This window comes from Simochromis diagramma, unplaced genomic scaffold, assembly GCF_900408965.1.
Source record: "Simochromis diagramma unplaced genomic scaffold, fSimDia1.1 OVJJ01000822.1, whole genome shotgun sequence".
In the NCBI taxonomy this organism is placed as follows: domain Eukaryota; kingdom Metazoa; phylum Chordata; class Actinopteri; order Cichliformes; family Cichlidae; genus Simochromis; species Simochromis diagramma.
In genome coordinates this window covers 9,588,329-9,610,368 of record NW_024387520.1, presented here as the reverse complement: position 1 = coordinate 9,610,368, position 22,040 = coordinate 9,588,329, and the positions used below count along the sequence as shown (strand labels likewise).

Here is a 22,040-nt window from a genome sequence, read left to right as displayed (position 1 = left end):
TTTGGTCATGCTTATACACGAATCTTTTCTGGCAAGAATTTTGTGTTTTTGTTGTTTCCTTTATCCTTTCTGAGTTCTCTCTTTGTTACGAGAAAATATTGTTTGGTTTCTTTAAGTACCCCATGCACAGGGCAAATAAATTTTATTTGATTAACTTATTGATATTATTGGCCAAATTTCATATACATAAGTCGAAATTTTCTAACGCAAAACCATCCTTTCTGTGCTTTTTAAATGAAACCAAACAATATGTTAAAACCATACAACATTCTCAAAATCAAAAAGCTGTCAAAACCATAAACCTATGTTCCCTGTTCAATATCATGTGATTCTATAATAGACTGTGTCTATTTTGCTTTTTTATACGAACCCCTTGACATTGTGTTTGCTATTTTGTATTTGTATATCTGTATTTTGTGCTTTGTCAATAAAATTAAAAAACAAACAAACAAACAAAAAAAAACTGTATTCTATCTCTCAAACCTTTACCGACTCCGCTTTACTCTTATTTTACGACACCACCCTCTAGTGGTGCAATATGATATAAACATTACAGAACACAACATCTCCTCTCTCTTTATAAAAAGAGTTCACCAAATAGCGTAGTACAGAAATAAAGTAATTCACTGTTTAGCAAACCAAACATACACTGGTGAACTTAAATGTTGCAATAGTTATAACATCAGAATACTACAACTAGAAAAGCTAAATAAGCCTGAAATTGTAAAATAAAAAGAAATTATTCCAGTTTTTCCATTACAATTTTTCTTAGTGCATTGGTGGCAGGAAATCAGTTCTTCTTAAACCCAAAATAGAACAAGTAATGACATTTCTCTAATGTCCTTTTCAAGCAACCTATTATGGTACAATATAGTCTTTGTGCCAACGAGGCTTGTACTTGACGCGGGGCAGTCTTCTGGCAGTAGGTGAGCCAGTCTGGGTGTGGTGCAACCTAGCAGTGTCAGCGTTCTTTTCAGTCACAGGGCGACAACGTGCTAGATGAGTGGCATTCCAAATCTTTCCATTACTCAGCAAGAAGGCATTCGAGCCTTTGGCTTTTGTTACTGTTACAGGAGGGGTAAATCTGGGATGTCCTTTGGGGACATGGTGGGGTTTCCTTATCCTCACACTCTCTCCTGGTAGAAAAGAAGGTTTCCGTGCGTGACGCCTACCATCAGTGTAACGTTGCATTTTCAACTGATATTTCTGAACTGAGTGACGTGCAACGTCATCCAGTGGAGACACAGCAGGAGGCAAAGGGAGGACATCCAGTTTAGTACGCATCTTCCTGCCATACAGGAGTTCATAGGGAGAGAGGGAAGTAGTTGCATGCTGTGTTGCACGGTAAACTTGAAGCCAATCCAGCACAGTCGCCTTCCATGGTTTTGACTGCTGGATTGCTGTCTGGATACAGGTGCGGAGGGCACGATGAAACCATTCGATTGCTCCGTTTGCAGCTGGGTAGTAGACAGATGTTCTGCTGTGGGAGATGCCTCTATTCTGGAGGAATGAGGTGAACATTACAGAGGTGAACTGTGTACCATTGTCAGTTACGATGTTCTCTGGGTTGCCATGACGACTAAAGACAGATAAGAGGAACTGAATGACATCATCAGTAGTAGCAGAAGGTGAAAAGGCAAGCTCAGGCCATTTGGAGTAGTAGTCAGTCAATGTTATGACATACCTACAAGCAGGTATTGCAGTATCAAAAGGCCCAACAATGTCAAGACCAAGTTTTTTCCACGGTCCATCAGGCAGTGGGACGGGTTGGAGAGGAGCAGGATTAGTATGTGCAGTTTTGTCATTGGACTGGCAAAGGAGGCATGAGGTTATGGCAGACTGGACTTGTGAGTCCATTTTTGGCCACCAGTAGAGGTCTCGTAGTCTTTGTTTTGTGCGCACAATCCCTTGGTGACTTTCATGTGCCAGTGCAATGAGTTTAGGTCTCACTGAAAGTGGTGCAATGAGCCTTGAGCCTCTGAGAACATAATCACTTAGGGTTGAAAGTTCATTACAGATTTTGTAGTAAGGTGCAAGCGTGACATCAAGTGCTTTGATTGAGGCAGGCCAGCCGCTTTGTATTTGTGAACGCAAAGCAACCAGTTCAGGGCAAGTTGAACAGGCAGAGTCAAAGTCCGCAACTGGAAGAGAGGACATGGCAGCAGAAACTTGGGCTACCATTTCATGATCTGCATCCGATGTAGGATGGGAAGAAACAGGCAGGGGCAGGCGAGAGAGACAGTCAGCTGTATAGTTCTGAGAACCTGGGCGGTAAATAACATCATAGTCAAAACACAGGAGGCGGGCAGACCAGCGGGCGATGCGCATTCCAGCCCTATTAATCCCTTTGGTGCTCAGCAGTGTTGTCAGAGCTTGGTGGTCTGTCCGCAGAGTAAAACGTCGGCCCCACAAATATGTTCTCCATTTCTCTGCAGCCCACACACAAGCATAAGCTTCTTTTTCAACAGTTGAGTACTTTTGTTCTGTTGCAGACAGTGTGCAGGAAGCAAACGCCACAGGTTTTTCTGTGCCATCAGGTTGCACTTGAGCAAATACAGCACCAAGCCCATAGTCACTTGCATCAGTAGAGATCACGACACGACACGCAAGGCAGGGTCAAACAGTGCCAGTGCAGGACTATTCACCAGGAGTTTTTTTACTTCTTCAAAGCTCGCTTGTGCATCTAAAGTCCATGTGAAGGTGTTCTTGTCGTTAGCACAGGCACGCATAGGGGCTACAACAGTTGCAAAGTTTGGCAAGAACTTGGAGTACCATGACACCAAGCCCAGGAAGGATCTCAGAGCAACAGCATCAGATGGGGGAGGGGCTCTCAAAACAGCATCAATATGCTCCTCATCAGGAAGAATGCCATCAGCAGTGACAACATGACCTAGGAAGCGTAGCGATGTCTTCCTAAAATGGCATTTGTTTTCGTTAAGCACAAGTCCAGCATCTTTGAGCTTCTGCAGGACAGTGCTAAGGTTTTGGTCATGCTCAGCTGCACTTTTACTGTAGACAATAAGGTCATCCAGGTAGTTTTGGACACCTGGGAGGTCTTTAAGGATTTCAGCCATCATTTTCTGAAAAGCTGAGGGGGCAGAGGCCAGTCCATAAGGTACTCTACAGAATCTGAAGAGTCCATCATGTGTAATGAATGCTGTCAAATCTCTGCTATCTTCATGCAGGGGCAGCTGGTAGTATGCATTTGCAAGATCAATTGTAGAAAACACTTTTGCACCCTGTAAGCTGGCAAACAATTCATCCACATGTGGTAAGGGGTAGCAATCAGTGATCACAGCTTTGCTTGGTTCACGGAGGTCTGCACACAGCCTTATTCCACCAGTTTTCCGTCCTGTCACAACAATTGGGGATACCCATGGTGATGCATCAATCCGTTCAATGACACCAGCTTTGAGTAAACGATCCAGTTCTGCTGAAACTGAAGCCCTCACAGTAAACGGGAGACGTCGCAGCTTCTGACGCACAGGTTTGACTGTTGGGTCAACTTTCACTTTATGCACAAAGGCACGCACACAGCCAATATCTGGGGCAGCAGGGATGCAAGAAGCAGGTGATGGATTTGTAGACATCACAGAAGCAGTAGGATCAGTACATGGAGGTAGAACAGTATTGCCTGCAATGCTGACATTCAGCGCTTCCATCAGATCTCTTCCAAGAAGAGGAGTTCCTTTCCTTACAACAAAGAACACAGCTGAGGCAGATGCATTTCCTCTGCTCACTGTGACTTGCAGGCAGCCTAACACAAGGATTGTTTTCTTCGTGTATGTAACTAGTTGAAGGTCAGGTGGTTTTAGTGGCGTACCACTGAAGTGCTTTTCGTAGATGTGGTTAGGCAGGATAGAAACTGCAGAACCTGTGTCCACAATCAGTTCAATGTCCTTAACTGATGAGGTAGGTGTTCTCACATTTATGCTGCATTGCAATCCTTTTGATGCATGAGAAGGATCTGTTAAGTAAAGGACTGTGAGTTTTGGTAAATGGACTTCCCGTACATCTCTTGTCTTGGATGAGCAGCAGACACGAGCAAAATGTCCAATTTTATGACACAGTTTACAAGTAGCTTTGGCAGCAGGACACTGACGAAAGTTGGCTAAATGACTGTTTGAACCACATCTAAAACAGTTCTTAGATGTTTTTGTTGCATGAGATGGCTTTGCAGGGTGAGCATTGTACTTATGTTTCCTCTGCATGGAGTGCGAGTGAGACTGCACAGCTTGGACTGGGGTACTACTGTCTGCAGCTATGGATTTAGCTTGTTGAACTGCAGATTCCATTTGTGTTGCCAGTGTAACAGCTTTATCTAGTGTCAAATCAGGTTCCAGCAAGAGTCTTTCTCTTATGTCTTTCTCTTATGTCTTTCTTATGTCTTTCTCTTCTCTTCTCTTTCTCTTATGCTTTCCCTAGCTGATCACGGATCATTTCTTCTGTCCTGTCATCAAACTCACATTTAGAAGCAAGGTCACGCAATGAGACTGGATAACAGTCTCATGTGAAGCTTGTGTTCGCTGTCTGAAAGCATGTCTTTCCACAACAACATTTACCTTGGGTGAAAAGTATTGTTCTAGGGCAGTAACAGCAGAGGCGAAAGTGTCACCTGTATTTGGCAGTGAGTAGAAAATCCTTTGTCCCTCAGTTCCTAAGCAGTGAAGTAAAGTAGCTCTTCTTCGTGCTTCAGGCCAAGCATTCCCTGTTGCATTGATCACAAGCAAATAATTGTTGAACATACGCATCCACATGTTGAATGGCAAAGCAGGATCTCCAGGGCAAGGCAAAAACATCGGCGGCGGATGGACGTTTGCAGCCATGATGACTCAGCAAAAAACTCAAAGCAGAAAAAAAAACACGCAGGGGTTACTCGTCGCCAAAATGTAGTAGCGGCCGGTAATAAACCAATCCTCATGAAGAACAGTGCTCTTTAATGAATTCAGCACAGACTAACATCGAAGAGGTAGCAGTGACACACAACAGTTGTCAGCTAGCCATCTAACTGTATTCTATCTCTCAAACCTTTACCGACTCCGCTTTACTCTTATTTTGCGACACCACCCTCTAGTGGTGCAATATGATATAAACATTACAGAACACAACAGGACCTTTCCATTTGATTACATTTTGTATGATGGATTATGCAGAAAAAGTAGAATTGGGCTGAAAAATCTATCGCTTTATAACCTATTCAGGTTGTAAATCGTGTTTTTAAAAAGTAACTAAGTAATTAATTACTTTTGAAAATAAGTAATCAGTAAAGTAACGGGATTACTTTTAATTCGTTACTGTAAGTGGGCAAGAAATAAAGAAATAAAGAAATAAAAAACAGGGTGCTGTTGCAATGCTACTACATAAGTAACCCCAGCAGTTTGAACAGGATGAGGGGCTTATGGAATCTTTGATATCCAGCATCCAGATTGACGGCGAAACAACTGGTGTTCCAACATTCAGAAGAAGGACCTACTCTCATGGCTAGAGATTGCAACAGCAAGGGGGAGGCAGGACGACAGGTATCATCACCCCCACCCGAGATTGGGTACCAAGTGCACCGGAAAAAGGATCTTTGAGTGCAAGAGGATCACAGTGAAGCTTGAAACCTGGATGTGCAATAATAACCCCACACCACAACACAACCTCAGAAATGTGCATATCTTAACTGTACGTGCAATATCTGCATTATAATCAGACTCCTGTGCATGTAGTATATATAGAAGAGAAGTGTAGTCGGATGGTAACGAAGAGAGGGAAGGTAGTCAGAACTGAGGAGATTGAAGTACCAGAAGGCAACTTTGCAACGTGTTCTAGTAATAGAAGGGGCTACCGTTTTTTGTTTTTGTTTTTTTCAATTATTCAGAAAAGGTATATGATAATATTGATAAAAGGTATATGATAATATTAGGGGTGCAACGATACACAAAATTCACGGTTCGGTTCGGTTCGATACTTTGGTGTCACGGTTCGATATTTTTTCGATACAAAAAAATGTTCATGCATTTTTAATTTGTCATTTATTAAAATTATAAATATATATTTTAACTCAAAAGTACAGTTTTTAAATTTAACCTTGTGCGTGTTTTTTATTTTGACAGCGAATGCGCACCTGCGGACCACTTATGTGCAGCCCTGGTTATTTAGCTCATCATATTGCAGCCACAGAAATTCTTTTGTCCATGAAACCATAAAGCTGCACTTTCTTTTTGCCTTATAGTCTGATTTGTCATAACTTCTCCATTTTGTGGTAAGCTTTTCTTTGGCTGTCACTTCTTCACCCTGACCTGTCTTATTTGGCTCAGCAGAACTGAAATGCTTTTACACGCTCACTCACATAAGCTCAGCGATTCTCTGCGCGATCAACCTCTCACATGTTTAAGCTGCTGCGGGAGATTTCACTTGTCATGTTTGCATAGTAAGCTAACGATTAATAAGACGATGTCAGAGGAATTGGTGCACAAATTATCATCACTCACAGATCAGTGCTGTCGCTCTCTATACACAGTTCGCACGATTGCAAAGTGAAAGCAAAAAAACAAGCGCAAATTCAAACGCGACTTCAATATGTCACATATTGACAGTGGCTCACCGATGCCAATGACATAATTACCCAGCTACATTTCTGAAAGAATGCAAAAGCATTGACATATATTTTTCCTACAATAGCCCGACGGGCAGGGAAGAGATAGATTTTGGTAGCCCGACTGAAAAAATCGCTAGCTCTGGGACGTCGGGCTAGCGATATTGCAAGCCCTGTATCTGATTGAGGAATCACTCATCTTTGGAAAAGAGAGTTTATTACAGAGAAATGTCTCTTTCCAAAATAAAAGCTATACTATCCGCTTCTTCTGGGCTATATTCTCAGCAGCATAAGGAGAATCATGTGCTAACAGCTGTCTAAATGACTCGGCTAAAGTTAGTAGCATGCTTGTTGTTTTTGTCTTTGCACTAGGATGATGTCGGCGTAAATGTGCAGTCATATTCGTTGTGTTCCCACTAGTGCTTTCAGGTTAATCTCGTTGAAATGACCTTAACGCCACAACACGGCAAATCTCCGTTAACGAGCTACCGCCGATCGCTCCGTGCATGGGGCTAGACGGCAAACACGTTAACGAGCTAACTGCGCTAACACACTAGTTCACACCAATGTAATTGAGCATTGCATGGCACATCCAACATACTGTTTTACTTTAGTCCATGACTCGCTTACCTTCAGGGTCATACGTCACATGAAAACCAAAATAATTCCAAACGCCAGATCTTAATGAGGTTCAATTTGCCTGTTGCAAGTAGAGCTTAACTTCTGTCTCGCTAGCTTGCCCTGCGCTCTTCCTTCTGACTATGCTGTCTGTGTTGAGCGCTCAGTGGATCTGCGCTCGACAGTGCAGCCTAGGCGGAGTAGTCGAACACAGATTCACTGAGCGCTCAACACAGACAGCATCGTCAGAAGGAAAATTGATAAAATAAATTACAAATGTTGTATTGTTCGATACATATGCGTACCGAACCGAAAGCACTGTATCGAACGGTTCAATATCGATACGAATATCGTTGCACCCCTAGATAATATATAACAGGACTAATGGGACAGTAGTACAGAGGTTTCAGAAGTTGCTTTAGAACTCTTCTGTTCTTTAAGATTCCAGTGTCCTTTTTTAGTATTTCTACTGCTATACAGCAAATACAGCAGAATAACTGCTAATTAATTCACCAAATTTCTTTTTCCAAATTGTAAATAAATATGGTTTAAAACAGTGCTTTATGATGCTAACATGATTTACTTGGCCAACCAAGGTTGTGGCAGTACTGCTTTGAAAGTGGATACTTACATAAGTATTTAATCTACTTTAATCTAAGTATCTGGATTTAATTGTGCAAATTTAATTGTTTTAACCCTTAGCTTCTAACAGAGCAACCTTGGAAGCAATAACAGGAGTGATCTGCTACAGTCAGAGAAGTACTACTGCTCAGTGGAGGGCTCATGGTTAGGAAAGAAGGGAAGCTGAGCTCCTGAAAAGTCGCAGAATTCAGGACTTCAACAAAACTCGGACAAAGTGGTAACTAACCGTTTGATGGATGTTGCTCTTGTTTTGTCCTTTTTTTTGACTTTACTAATTTTCTGTGCTTGTTCTTTTGAAACTCCTCACACTTATATGTTTAGATTTTATGCTTTATTTATAGTGTGTTGGTTTTTATTGAGGGGTTATTGAGATCAAAATCCTCCTGATCTCCTCAGCAGTGTGTCCCCCTCCATGCCAGAGAGCTAGCAATTATTTCCCCCCACTGTACATTAAAATCAAGAAGCATTTTTTGTCAGTTAAGTCCCTAATATTCTTTCCAATAATGTGTTTTATTGTTTTCCCCTTGTATTTAACTATATTAAACTGACAGTACATGTTATATTTGAAGTAGTATGTAAGAAGGGGGTAAGATGCTAGAGCAGGGGTCCCCAATCCCAGTCCACGAGGGCCGCTGTCCCTACAAGTTTTAGATCTCACCCTGGGTCAACACATCTGAATCACATGATTAGTTCATTACCAGGCCTCTGGAGAACTTCAAGACATGTTGAGGAGGTCATTTAGCCATTTACATCAGCTGTGATGGATCAAGCACACATCTAAAACCTGCAGGGACACCGGCCCTCGTGGACTGGGATTGGGGACCCCTGTGCTAGAGAGCTGCCCTTCTTGTCAAAAGGTGTCAGAATCTGAAACCTTTGATTCAGAATATGAATGAGTATCTTTTTACATTTGAACAGGTAAATATCTGTCAAGAAGAGATATTTCAGTGACTATGTTGCAATGCAATCTACTGTAAGACAGATGACAAGAGTCTGAACTACTTTGGTGAGCCTTTAGTCAGTGCAAACCAACTGCCACTAAGCAGCAAAAAACTTATGGCAAAGTGGAAACGCTAACCTGATGGTGGCATCGAAGAAAATCGGAGGATTTCTTGATTGTTTATTTATTCATTTATCTATCGTTTTCCCGAACTGCAAATTGCTTTGTTAACTAGTAAAAGTTGCATTTCCTGCAAAAATACTGGGTGAATGCCATGTAGTGGAAATCATGTGCCAAAAACAGCTGAAGAAGCGGAACTATCTGCTTTATTTCAAAAGGTACACTGAAGAGGAGCGAGAAAGAAAAAAAAAAAAAACAGAAGGAGCGAGAGCGGGAAAGAAATGCGGCAACAACCACAAGTAGGATTCAAACCTGTGCTGCCCACTCTCAGGGCACCTGCTCATCTCAGTGAGGCAAAGACAGATTTCCTATCCTGAAACAAACGTAATTCATGGGAAAACGGTAAACGGTATGAAAAAAAATTATTTTACCGTGACCGTCAGGAGTGTCTGAAGATATTGGCACATGGCTCATGTCTCTGGAGTCCCCGGTTTAGAAGATATGACGAGTTGAAATGTTAAAAAGCTTAATATTTAAAAATGCATAAAAGTTATGAGCACCAAAAGATAGAGCTGCAGGGCTCTAGACTAACTTTTTCCATGGTTACACTGGTGCGCCTAACTTTTTTGTTAGATGCAGATACTCATTCATATTCTGAATCAAAGGTTTCACAAAAGTTTAGGTGCACACAAATTTTTCAACAACATCGCTTAACACTGTAGTTTTACATGTGCACTTTAAAAATAAATAAATAAAAATGCTGCCCATACAGGCAATATCGATGTTTAAATTATTAACTAACAGTCTTGTCAACACAAAGTTCTTTATTTGGAGCACCATTCTACAAGAAAGATAAGTTACTGAAAGTCCTTGTTCTTAAAGTGCTTTGGCAGTCTTTGGCAGTAGTAGACATTGTAGACAATGTTAAACTTAATCATCATCTCGGCCTCTGATGATCTGTTTGCTGCTGCCTGCCGCTGAAAGGGAGTGGGGAGAGGGGACACTTGTTTTGCAGTTTACATTTCTTCGCTATTAAACAGCAGAAATTTGGCTTTCTTGTTGGAGGTCATTTTTGGAGAAAAACAAAACAGCAGCCGACAGCACTGTACATGACTTGTGCTTAATAATCGAATGAATAATGCAGAAAACAGAGATTTGAGAAAGAAAACTGTTCTAGAAGTACACTGAGAGAGAAAAAGCACTGTGCAGCAAGTGTGATTTTATTGTGGCGGAAGCAAAACAGCAAAAGTAAGAGGGAATTCATGATGATGTTTATCAAATGTGAAGACAAGTTTTGATCTTCTTTTGCTGCTGCAGTCAATTTTGGTTGGAGAGTGACAAAACCTGCAGCATCATAATCTAGCGCAAAAAAAGACGTAAACACAAAGCATGGACCCGACGCATCAGAATCAGTAAGCTGTCAGCTTTCAGCATCAACGCGTCCATGTACATGCCGTCAGGTGATAAAGCTGACATTTCACTGATGTGTCGGGGCCGCATTCTGTGTTTACGTCTTTGAGTGGAATCCGTTTAGCTGTTCTCATTTACTGTTAGCTTGTTGGTGGTTGTTGAAATAGTTTTGTGAGGTTTAAACTGAGATTCTGGCCTTTCTGGCAAAATACATTTATATTTAAAAGTTGATTCAGGATTTAATGAATCAATATCACTTTATTCAAGCTGCTCACCTCTCTCTATCTGCCTGCACTTTCAAAAGTACACACTGACTATCTCTGATTGGTTTAAACCATGTTATGGGCATAATGTGTGTCTGCTGTTGACCACGCAGAGACTTTCAGAGTTGCGGAGACTTTTTTTTGTACTAAACAGCTGGTTGCACCAGTGCAACCTAGGATTTTTTTTTAGTCACACCATTGAGAAATTAAGTCGCATAAGCGACCAAATTGGTCACACTCTAGAGCCCTGTAGCTGGCATTAGCAGAAATAGCAGAACAGTTTAAAATTTGAATGGTGAAAATAGCACAAAAACTGTGGGAGTAGTTAAGTGTCAAAGATTAAAGAAACAGGAACTCAGTAGGTTGAGTGAACCTATTGACCTTCACCAAAGTGATGCTCACCCAATGAGCTTACTTAGGTGATGTTAACAGAAAACATTGTGATTCCACTGACATGCAGATTAGACTATGAAAGTCTGGATATCTGGAATACGTGTCATTTTCTGCTTCTAAGTTTTATTTTTGACCCAAACGTCTGTCTCCTTTAACTTGCATGTTAAAGAAACAAGACTGCCTTATTTCATCTGTGCAATACTATCAAAATAAGGAACACATTTTAGTAATGCCGAAAAACTAGGATGTGAGGGAGGCTATATGTCTTCCTTTTAAGCTTCACTTTATTGGCTCTCTATTTTAAGTCGTTATCATTTATCGTAAATAAATCCTAATAAATCTCCCCAAATCCTTTTGCTCTCAGACTGCAGGTATACCTGTAGTTCACAGAGCATTCCAAAGTAGAATGGGAAGCAGAGTCTTCATCTTGGACACTAAGATTGCTGGGGATCACAATCCACTGTGCACTGCTCCTCCAGATCCTTTGTTTCACCGCTTTTTTATTCTCCTACTGCTCTAGAGGTTTTTTCTGGTTAAAAGGGACTTCTTCAACCCCATCGTCACCCAAGTCCTTGTTCTTAGTGAGTAGCTGGGGCTCTTGCTAATATTGCAGATCACGCGTCCTATAATATAAAGCCCTTTAAAGGAAACTATTTTTGTGAGTTGGCACCATATAAATGAATTGCAACTGAACTAAAAACAATCACATAAAATTATAGGATAGCATGATGGGACAGTCCAATACTAAGTGGGACTAGATGATACTGAAGTGGGACTAGATGATACTGAATGTCTTTGTACACTGTGATTTTGATAGTGCTTGTGAATAAATTCTGACTGACTTTACCAGCAGAACCGGGAGGTTGACCTGCCAAAGGTGCATCTAAAGACCTCTGTCTGTTCTCTCTGTCTCTATCTCTGTCTCGGTCTCTACGGTGGTGGCAGCGACGGTGATGGTGGTGGGTTCTCTCCTGGCTTGGTTTTTCCAGGGTGTAGTCTCTTAAATTGACCTCTTGGGGCCGCTGTGGGGTCACAGTTGAGGCTGAGCGCTTCATAGGGCTGGCATCAGGGACAGACTGAAGGAGAAAGACGGATAGAGAAAGCCAGTCAGCAATACATTTTAGAGTTGTTTTTCCCCACAGCTTCATGTAACAACTGCATCTAATTATTTAATCCACACAGTAATTGCCCACTGCTTAATCTGATGAAGAAAATACATTACAGCAGAAATGTAATCATTTGTGTTGTGTTTTAGAATAATTGACTGTTGTCCCACATGACACAACAAAGGGAGTGAAAACATTTTACATTTAGCTAAAGAATGCATCAGTATTAGGAGCACAGGGCCAATCTGCCCATACAAGTCTGTCTTAGTAAATAGTAAGTAAGTATCAAGATGAGATAAGATAAGATAAGATAAGACTTTATTGATCCCACGACGAGGAAATTAAAGGCAAAGGACCAGGTGTTTCACTCATACCAGTAGGAGCTAATTCATTCAGCTGATTAACCTATTTTAAGATAGAATTAGTTTCAGGTTTTATAACATTCTGTAGACTTTTCACATATATGGAACACCCAACTGGAATGATCTGTAACAGAAAATTTATAAAAAAAAAAAGTCAAAATTAATAGTGAAGGGTGAATAAGACTTTTTAAGAGACATCTTCTAGTTCCAGAAAAAAAACCCTCTGTATTTAGCAATAGCTAAAAAAAAACAAACAAACTGTTATTTCTGACCTCTGAAAATCAAAGTACACTAATGTGTAAAGTACAGATATCTAAAATTTCTACTTAAGTATTTATTTTTTTGACTACTTTTTTGCTTTTACTCCCTACATTTTTAAACAAATATCTTTACTTTCTACTCCTTACATTTTAAAACCAGGCTCATTAATTTTGTTTTAACACATTTGAGGGGCATTATCATTTTGTCACTGCAAGTCTTCAAACATCAAACTAATTTGAACCTAAACAGTAACAAATGAATTGCAGTCCTGTTCATTTATTAATTAACAGGGGATGTTGCATTAAAAGAGATGACATGTGCCAAAGTCAGAGGTGTCAGTGTTTTGTTTGTTTTTTTTGTTTTTTTTTGCTTCAGGTAATTTCAAAGGCAACGTTTCTATCAGCTCAACAAATATCAGCAAACACAGAAACTCTTTGTGTGCAGTTTGTCTCACAATGTGTAGCTAGCTTTAGCTAACACTGTTTTTTAAATGAAGAGATGGAGCTAAGTTCAGTCAGAGATGGAGAAAGATACGAAAGACAGGAGAGGTGAGGAAGAAGACAGGTTATACTATATTTAAAGGTAAGGACTGCTCACTGGTATTTGATAAACTAGAAATGTAAGGCTTATATTGTCACGGCGGGGTGCAGAAGAAGAGGTAGACCCAGATGCAGACACGGTGGAGACAGAACTAGGTTTCCAAAAATAAAGCGAGCCTTTATTGTGGCTGATGGCATGACAAAAACACTAGAGAACACTAAGGAGAAACTAAGGAGACTGAGAACACTGTGTAAACTAAAAAGACTATGACATTCTGTGAAAGAACTATGAAAAAACTATGAACACAGAGTAACTAGGCAGGCTATGAAACAGTGACACAATAACGGAAACTATGAAAAGATGAGGTGAGGATAACAGACAATCTGACACTGACTGAGCAGAAACACACGGATTAAGTACACATAAGGAATGATCGGGGGGGAGGAGGCAACCCCCCCTCTGTCCCCTTCTGGCTGCCTCTGCCTCAATTTTATCCCACAACTTAGACATTCACATTACTCACACTCTCATTACACATACATATAGGATCTTGGGGGTGGACACGCTACACGGAATCCAAATTACCATCAGGGTGTACACCTCACCCCTGGCGTTGTTGCCCACCTCTCAATTTTAAATACACGTAGACATTGAGGGCTAGCAGGAGGGGCTATGCGCTTACCTGCTGCTCTCTGACAGGTAGCTCCATGCCCTCCTGGGTTTTAAATGCACCTTAGAACACACATGCATCAACACTACAATGAGCGGGTGGAGGGAGGTTTGGAGTCTTCTCTCACCCCGTTCTCTGCGGCCTGCTGGAGCGGGGGGCTAGGAGGAGGAGTTGGCCCTCCGACTGGGGTCTGAAATGTGGGGCCTCCCTGCTGTGGAGTCGGGGCGGTCTGCTTCTCCCCACCGCAGGGAAAAGGGTAACACCACCTGGGTCTGGGTGCAGTTCCCCCCTCCAGGGGCAATGTACCTAGACCTGGTTCGTAGAGTACGCTTTATGTCTGTCTCCACGTTGGTTGAGTGTGGAGTAAGTGCATATGAGAGCATGAGGGTGGGAATGGATGTTTGTATCTGTGTGTGCCTGTATGTCTGTGTCTATACGTCAGGTTGGGTATCAGACGCCACTTCTCTGGGGACATATTAGGCCCTCCAAGGTTTGGAGGCCTATCTCCCCCCACCACTTCCCCTGCCGGTGGCGGACTCCCTCAGACATCGGTGCGTTGGTGGTTCTTTGTGTCCAGGGATGGGCGCCCAGGTACACATCGGGCCACTTCGGAGGTGGGGTGCCCCCGGCCTCTCGGCCTGGGGCTTGGTCACTCAGGCACAGCTGGCTGCCGGCGGAGCTCACGGGCGCATCACTGCAACCCCCCCTGGCTTCTGCTCCGCGGCTGCTGAGTGAGGCCTCATCTGGGACTCTCCTCAGCTCTTTCTGGGACAGTGAGACGGCTGCCCCTCTGTTGGTCTTCCTTGGTCTCTTGTGTTCTGGGGGCCTCTGGATGTCTGGAGTTTTGATCTCCTCCATACCTGCTTCATGCCCTGGAGGACGGGGCAGTGGCTCCCCACACCCTCTAGCACATAGGTGTCAAACTCTGGCCCACGGGCCAAATTTGGCCCGCAGCCTAATTACATTTGGCCCGCGAAGCCATATCAAATTACTATTAGAGCTGGCCTACTGGTATTATACAGTTAATATATATATTGTTTAATATTAAGCTTTGCTTGTTCCATATTCAGTTTTCCAGCAAAACTTATTTGAGTCCATAAGAAAAGATTCATTCTTATATCTGGAGGAAGATTTTTTTTTCAATAAATATTAATGTTAGCCCACGACTTTGTTCCAGTTTTGAATTTTGGCCCACTGTGTATTTGAGTTTGACACCCCTGCTCTAGCAGATCATTACATGAAGGAACCTTTTAAAAACAAGCGTGTCCATGCTCACAGGTGTACACACGGGAGCTCACACTCACAAACTACACCCTTTTTGGCTCCTACCTCAAAGCACACTGTGCGCTGTCGATCTTACGTGCTGCACAATAATGTTTAATATTTAGTATTTACTGTCATGTTCCCATATATCATTGTGATGTTGTTTATTCTATTACTCTCGTTTTCTTCTGCTTGTTTTCTTTTTTCTTTCTCAACAGGTGATCCAGGTGATCGATATATGTATTTATTTTTTTTTGCTTATTCTGTTGGTTTTTGTTTTTTTGCCCTTCTCCCCCGTCCCTCATCTCAGCTGTTTTTCTTTCCCTCTTTCTTTCTCCCCTTCTTTCCCCCAGTCAAGTCTGTCCCGTATTCAGCAAGTGAAAATAAAATAAACAATAAAAGGTGAATCAAATAGACCATTACGGCAAGGCTGGGATGGTCAATTTGGTAAAGTAAATCCATTGGGCATCTTTCTTCACCTTTAGACAATAATTCTGATGGCAAAAGAGCCAAATGGTAGTGATGTGACGTTCTGTATTGAGGCTTCGAAGCTTGTGTCAAGTAATTGAGGGGGCGTTTCCGCGATGCGCGTATCGAGGCTTGCTTCATTTATGGGAGGAGCTGAAAATGATGACGTCCGAAGCCTCGCTGCCCAGCTGTACCACGTGACTGGTTCATGAAGCGGTTCGAACTTTGCCGCGAGCTATGACAGCGATATAAACTAGGGCTGCCACAAACGATTATTTTGATAGTCGACTAGTCACCGATTATTTATGCGATTAGTCGACTAATCAGATCATCATCCACTGGACGTAAAACTACAGCTTATTGCACCAGCAGCATCTGCTCTTATATAACTATCATTAGCTTACAGCTTTAAGCTTTTAAGGTGCTAACTAAAAATAAAGACAAGATGATAGTTTATTCAATTTTAATGAAATTTGCAGATTGTTTCAGTGAAGTTTAATAAACTCCTTGCTATCTAAAATATAACAGGACAACGGAGTATATTCTCCAGCATCTCACACTTCTGATAATCAGCTGTCTGCTTGACGTTTATTCAGCTGTGTAAAAACTATAACTTTAATCTCAGACAAACCGATTTACTCAGGAACAAATAAAATACTAAAAAAAAAAAAAAAAGCCAAACAACAACATTTTTAATTTATCTAAGTGACTCATATATATTTAACCTGAGTAGCGAAAGACGGCGGTGGGTTTAAAAACAATTTGCCGGGAGTCCGGTGTTCTCACCGCGCTAGTGACCTAGCCCCCGGCTAGCTATCGAGCTAGTGGGTAACAGACGTCTCCGAAAACGTCGGAGTGCTTTTGAAAATATGTGGTGTCCTGATAAACTGAGCCGATATTTGAGGTTTACACAGCTACATTCTCGCCTGAAAATATGTTAAACTTTTATTTTGTGACCCAGAAAGAATAATAAGAGTAATATTAAAACTAACTAGCTGCCGCCATTGTTGGAAACTAAGCTGGGCCGCGCTATGAATTCTGGGACACAGCTGCTTCTTCTTCTTCTTCTTCTTCTTCGGGGTTTAACGGCAGCTGGCATCCTTGTACATGCAGTGCTGCCATCTTCTGTTTCAGTCCATTATTACACTCTTAAATCCTGCTACTTATTCCTGCGTCTTTTGGGATCTTACAAAGCTTCAAACGACGCGTCGACTATTAAATCAGTCGTCGACGATTTTGATAGTCGACGTAATCGTGACTAGTCGACAAATCGTGGCAGCCCTAATATAAACCCCTCAGACTCCATTCAAAATGTGGGTGTTTGATGGAGAGTTGCGGTTAGTGAGAGTTTGGAGAGAGTTTGGAGGTTTATGAGAGTGAGGAGAGAAAGTCAGGAGAGAATGGAGCCAGCTAAGAAGAGGAGGATGTCCTCCCCTGTTTGGGAACATTTTGATCTTATTCCTCCCAACAAGCTATGTAAATTTCTACAGAAGATGTATTTTCATAATACTGATGGTGCAATACAATTTATGTTAAGCTGTCTTTACTTTTGTACAAGGTGAAGTGTTTGCTATGTGCCAGGGAGCTGGGAAATAACAACAACACCTCATCCATGCTTAGGCACTACAGAGCTTTGCATGAGAATAAGGGAAACACCGATTGTGGAGCAAGACCAGGTGAGCCATCAAATGCCATGATAATATAGCATGCAGTAATGTTACTAAATGATATAACAATATTATACAACTGTAATAAGTTACATGTGTTTTATTTATATTTTTGCTTTGTCTTTATTGTCTTTCCTCAGAAGAACAATCTCAAATAGATGAAGACCTGGTTAGCATGGTGATTGAGGACTCCCAGCCATTTAGCATTGTGGAGGACAAAGGATTTAAAAGATTTGTTAAATCATTAAATCCTAGCTATGTTCTCCCCACTAAAGGTCATAAAAGCAGTGAAAATTTAATTTTTACAGAATAAAATGTGAACAGGCAGGACTGAGGCCTCAGTCTGTAGCTGTCCATACCTCAACGTTACAAAAGCACAACTACTGTCCACACCCCAACCACACCTCACCTCACAGTAAATTATCATTTCCATTTTAAGCATTTCCAAATAATCATTTTCCATACTGCCAGTATAAATATACACAGTGTACTGCCATCACTACAATATACACATGTTTTACACACTCCTTTTGTTGTTGACATTTACAGGCTGTGTGCAAAATGCCACACTCTACAAATTCATGCCAACTAATATTTTTACGTCCAGTAGGTGTCCTACTAGAGCAAATGAAGCTTCAAGAAGCTTTGCGCTGGGATGAACCAATTGGATGAAAAGCTTCAGTGCTTCATGAAGCTTCATCTGCCCATCACTACCAAATGGGACAGGCAAAAAAAAAAAAGAAAAAGGAATGATCAGGGAAAGCGGAATCACATGGGGAAAGCAGCTGATAACAATTAACATAATGACAGGACAGGGGACGTGAAGCTAAATACAATAAACACAAGGATCCTTCAAAATAAAACGGGAAACATAACGAGACCCAGACATGACTCGAACTAGACAAACAAAGAAAACTTGGACATGAAACATGACAGATAAACACACAAAGACTTAACACAGGGATGAGACAAATGGGGAGCTTGATAAATCATGAATTAAAACTGTAACCCAGGCATGGCAGAATGTAACTAGATAAACTGAAATGAAACTAGACTGAAAGGAATAACAAATACATCAAGAAACTCAGAATACTGGGTCACATGACCCAGGACCATGACATATATGTATGTCTTCATGTTTTTAAATCAGATACTGGGTCTGTGCATGCGACATTATGTTTTTTTTTATATTGTGAAACATGTTGCAAATCAAAGTAATGTGGACAACATGTGTTTATTAAAGGTTGCATGAAAATACTCTGTAGCTTAATGAAACAGATTAGATTCCTGTCCTGTGTGATGAATTTAAAGTAAAGAACAGTGTGTGCTCAGTGGCTGTGGTTTCATGGTCGGAGTGAGGTTAATCAAATGTAGCAGAGATTCATTTGAATTTTAGCTGATGATGCTTAGATTCATTAAATTTCACCTTCATACCAACTGTGTAGTGTCTAATGTAAAGAAAACATAAACAGTGGACAACTCATGAAACATCTGCTTACATCTTGTTGAATTCAGTTGTGTATATCCACAAAGAGCAGCAGGTCAGCTGATCACAGCCTGTACACTTAGAAAATCTTCTTGAGCAACACCAAGGCGTTAAGAGGCCAGTCAAGACATATAATCTCTGAGTGTATTGGGTCTGCCCTGGGGCTTCCTCTCAGTAGGACATGCCCAAGGAGGCATCACTGCCAGATACTCAAACCACCCATATTGACTAATTTCGATGCGGAGGAACAGCAGCTCTACTCTGAGCCCTTCCTAGATGGCAGAAGCCCTCACCATATCTCTAGGAGAGAGGCCACCGTTCGCAGAAAGCTTATTTCCGCTGCTTGTATATGCAGTTTCATTCTACCCACTGCTCGTGACTGCACCGTGTATCGTGCAGGTAGATCACAGGTAGATCGTGGGGTGGATGAGGTTCGTCCTGAGTTCCTGAAAGCTCTGGATGTTGTAGGGCTGTCTTGGTTGACACACCTTTACAATGTTGTGTGTAGGGGTGGGTTTTGACTATCGATTCTAGCTTGGATAATGTGATATCGATTCATTAAAATCCTGAATTGATTTTTTCATATATAAATTTATTTTGCCTGAAACACCAGAATCTAAGGTTAAACCTAGCAAAATTTCAACAACCACCAAACAGCTAAAACAATAAATGAGAGCAGGTAAACAGATTCTGCACAAAGATGTAAACACAAAGCATGGACCCGCTGACGGATCAGAATCAGTGTGATGTTGCACGGACACGGTCGGGGCTGAAAGCCGACAGCTCACCGATTCTGATGCATTGGCGCTTTGTGTTTACGTCCATTTTGCGCTAGATTCGGAAGCTGTAGCTTTTATCTCTCTCCAAACAATATTGACTGAACCAGCAGCAAAAGAAGATCCGAACTATGCTTCACATAACATCGTCATGAATTCCCTCTTACTTTTGCTGTTTTGCTTCCACCATGATAAAAATCACACTTCATGTACAGCTCTCTCTCTATCTCTCTCTTTCAGTGTACACCCTAAAAAATTATTCAGGGGCTTAGTAAATATCATTATAATTCTAAGTTAGATGACCTTGATTAAATCTTTGAAAATCACAAAAGTGTTATCTTGAGTTGAAAATACTGAAAAGAATGCTTAAATTTTCAACACCAGTTTTTGAGTTGAACTGAGCTCTTTTGTTCAAGTTTATTTAAAAGAAAAAATTCTGTATTTGAAACACAGGGTGCATTATTTAAATCTACTCAATATATCTCATAGAAAGTACTCATAATAACTGAGACACTGGTATTCATACTTATCATTGTCTTTAACTTTAATTATTAATGGTTCAAAATCAATATAATTTTGTCCCCCAATACTAACTTAAAACTTTGAGTAAGACTAATGACCTTTGGCATGTACCGCGCGCGAGGAGCATGGCCTCATGGGAGATTTTCTGCACGTTGAACGAGACAGACACACATCCACTGCAGACTTGGTAACGTTTTCAGGTAAGTGACCAATTCTTACATTAGCTGTCTTTATCCACACCGTTCTTTTATAACATGTTCTGAAGAAAGCGTTTGTCATGGTGGCTCACTTTTCGCAGCGTGTTTGTGCACGTTAATTTAAGTTTTCAACCCGTCTTCCAGTCAAGGCGGCGGGAAACCGCGCCCTTTTATCCTTTTACGTTCTGAGTCGCTATCTGCATTCCGGGTAATTTGACCGGAATGTCCCGGTACCAGCGACCTGACCGTTTAATCGGGGGCATTTTAGGAACCACGTGAAAGCAGGTGTGCTCAGACATTTCTAGAAAATGGCCCTGTTGAGTCGCGGTGCGGGAGCTGCGGTAGTCACGCGGCCTGACTCACTCTGTCAGGTTGTTCAGGAGGAGATGAACAGACGTGATCAATGGCTTTGGTAACTAAGAAGACCTGCCCGCGGAACAGTTTATAGCAGCAACCATGCTGCTTAGCTTTCTTGTTCTATGTGGGGTCTTTCAGAGCATATAAGACTCTGCTTTCAGCTTTGTCCCGAACAGGGCCAGTTTTTGAGAGAACGCTGAGAGGACTGCCTGGGTCAGCAGATTACCTCATCCAGGGCCGGTCCAAAGTACTATGGGGCCTTAAGTAAATTTAGACTCGGGGCCCTACTTCCTTTCAGATCCCAGAAAATAATTTAAAAAAAAAAAGCTTTGGTCCTTTTGGTCAAGCCAAAAGTACCATCATTTCCAGTATAGTTAGTATATAGTTAGTTAGTATAGTATAGTTCCAGAAACACTCAGTTTATTTAAATCCAGGTTGAAGACTCACCTATTCTCAGCTGCATTTGAATAAAGCACCAAATCCACACTTTTAAGCTTAAATTTCAAAACTTACATTTAACTACTGATTTTATCTACTGTAGTGATTTTATGTGTTTTGATTTAATATACTGTTTTGTTTGTTTGTTAGTTTGTTTGTTTGCTTGCTTTAATCAATTTTAAATCATGCTTTTTATTTGTTTTTGTTTCTAATGTCTCTGTAAAGCACTTTGAATCACCTTGTTGTTGAATTGTGCTATACAAATAAATTTGCCTTGCCTTGCCTAGTTACTCCCAATTTACATAAATAAATGTTTATTTCAATCCAAGTTAAAATTTCTTATAAGAGATTGGTGTTATGGCAGATTACTCAGTGACATGTTTTGTAATGATAAAGTTTTGATTTGTATTTTTTCAGCACCATCTTCACCACCAGGAGAAAAAAAATCTGCATCAACTACAAAGTAAAGCAGGTAATTTTACTCAGAGGACTTGATGTGTTAAATTTTGGAAGGATATGATATTGTTTTACACAAGCTGAGTAGTGGATGGTGATACCACCTAAATATTTATACTGGTTTTGTGGTGGGTTATTTTAGTCATACAAATGCCAAATCTAAATTTTGAGAATTTTTCAGTTCGGTAAATATATTGATGAGTTCATGGTCTGTCATCCAGTGTCACCATGAGTATAGGCGCAGCCCTTTAAGTGGGTATTCCCCTTGTGCGCGCAGCACTGAAGTATTTCAGTCCACGCCCACCTGCTGTGTGGGCCTCACCCTGGTCTAGTATAAGTTACGGTGAGACCAGGAAATCGGCTCTACCGTTTTTCTTCAGCCAGCCAGAAGATGTCCAGCGAGACCATCCGTCTGTGTCCATCCTGCCAGACCGGCTACATCATGTCGTATGACCGACATGCCGTCTGCGTGGGCTGCCTCGGTCCTCACCATGCGGACCTCGCC

At 41.3% G+C, this 22,040-nt stretch overlaps 1 protein-coding gene across 16 annotated transcripts in view; it reads right to left on the bottom strand.

Moving 5' to 3' along the window:
• The window catches only part of cacna1ba (calcium channel, voltage-dependent, N type, alpha 1B subunit, a), a 332,183-nt gene that overhangs the window by 11,752 nt on the left and 298,391 nt on the right, over positions 1–22,040 (bottom strand). For 15 of the 16 annotated variants that reach the window (XM_040019432.1, XM_040019438.1, XM_040019441.1 and 12 more), the window contains one exon: positions 11,814–12,042. In XM_040019432.1, coding sequence (XP_039875366.1) covers positions 11,814–12,042 — 229 coding nt within the window. The remainder of the gene's footprint in view (positions 1–11,813; positions 12,043–22,040) is intronic. The other variant, XM_040019434.1, reaches the window with a different exon arrangement.